The sequence below is a fragment of the Equus asinus genome, chromosome 17 (genome assembly GCF_041296235.1).
Source record: "Equus asinus isolate D_3611 breed Donkey chromosome 17, EquAss-T2T_v2, whole genome shotgun sequence".
Classification (NCBI taxonomy): domain Eukaryota; kingdom Metazoa; phylum Chordata; class Mammalia; order Perissodactyla; family Equidae; genus Equus; species Equus asinus.
In genome coordinates this window covers 16,005,742-16,007,184 of record NC_091806.1, presented here as the reverse complement: position 1 = coordinate 16,007,184, position 1,443 = coordinate 16,005,742, and the positions used below count along the sequence as shown (strand labels likewise).

General features: G+C 38.7%; 1 protein-coding gene across 1 annotated transcript; it reads left to right on the top strand.

The window, feature by feature from the left end:
* Nucleotides 1-225: 225 nt before the first annotated feature.
* On the top strand, nucleotides 226-1,149 carry LOC139040927 (olfactory receptor 4A47-like). Its single transcript, XM_070488630.1, has one exon. The coding sequence runs from the start codon at nucleotides 226-228 to the stop codon at nucleotides 1,147-1,149; it is 924 nt and encodes a 307-aa protein (XP_070344731.1).
* The last annotated feature ends 294 nt before the right edge of the window (nucleotides 1,150-1,443 follow it).

Below are 1,443 nucleotides of genomic sequence, written 5' to 3'. Positions count from 1 at the left end.
GATGCCTCATTACATATCAAATCACTGAGGGTAGACAACTATGTCTTATTCAACTTGGTAACCACAGTGTCTATGACACGTTTGACACAAACAAAAACTCTGTATACATTCTAATAATGAAATGAATAAATGAGATGTTAAACTTACAATACATTTAAAAGATTTGTCTCTTGCTTTGTAGGTAAAGTGCTTCTAATATCTAAAATCAGCACCTATAAAGATTATATGGAACCAAGGAACAATGTGACTTACTTTGTCCTCTTGGGCCTCACACAGAATCCAAAGGAGCAGAAAGTCCTTTTTGTTATGTTCTTGCTCTTTTACATTTTGACTGTGGTGGGCAACATGCTCATTGTTGTGACTGTAAGTTTCAGTAAGACTCTGAACTCCCCAATGTACTTTTTTCTTGCCAGCCTATCAATTATGGATGCTATTTATTCCTCTTCCATTACCCCCAGATTGATTTCAGACTTGTTCTTTGGGGAAAGTACCATATCCTTCCAATCTTGCATGATCCAGCTCTTTACAGAACATTTTTCTAGTGGATCAGGGGTGTTTATTCTGTTGGTGATGGCCTATGACCGCTATGTGGCCATCTGTAAGCCTTTGCATTATTTGGTCATCATGAGGCGATGGGTTTGCATCGTGCTACTGGTAGTCTGTTGGGTTGGAGGTTTTCTGCACTCAATAATTCAGCTTAGCACTATTTATGGGCTCCCATTCTGTGGCCCTAATGTCATTGATCATTTTTTCTGTGACATGTACCCCTTATTGAAACTCATCTGTGCTGACACCTACGTCATTGGTGTCTTAGTGGTGGCCAATGGAGGACTAATCTGCACTATTGTGTTTCTGCTGTTACTCATCTCCTATGGTGTCATCTTGCACTCTCTAAAGAACCTTAGTCACAAAGGGAGGCGGAAAGCCCTCCAGACCTGTGGTTCCCACATCACTGTGGTTGTCTTTTTCTTTGTTCCCTGTATTTTCACATATGTGAGACCTGCTAAAACCTTCCCCATTGACAAACCATTGAGCGTGTTTTATACAGTCGTAACCCCGATGCTCAACCCACTAATCTACACTCTGAGAAATTCAGAGATGACAAATGCTATGAAGCAGCTCTGGACAAAGAAAGGTCATATCTTGTAGTAAATAAGTTCATCATCCACCATGAACATAGTCATTTGACATTAGAGTCCATTTCCTTGAAATGTAGAAGTCTTCTTAAATCCGATGCTTACTTTCTTTTCTTCAAAGAATTTATGATAATTACACTTTAGGAATGAACTATGTGATTTTGCCATTAATTACTGTTTCTCTCCCTGCTAGAATGTGAGGTCTACAATGTCTTGTTCATCACTTCAGCTAGAAAGCCATAATGCCTATATAGAAGGAGTCAATAGTATGTAATTCATTAGAGAGGAAATTTTTATATAGTTAAAC

Coding starts and splice junctions, on each gene's coding strand:
- LOC139040927 (XM_070488630.1), top strand. CDS start 226: ATGGAACCAAGGAACAATGTGACTTACTTTGTCCTCTTGGGCCTCACA.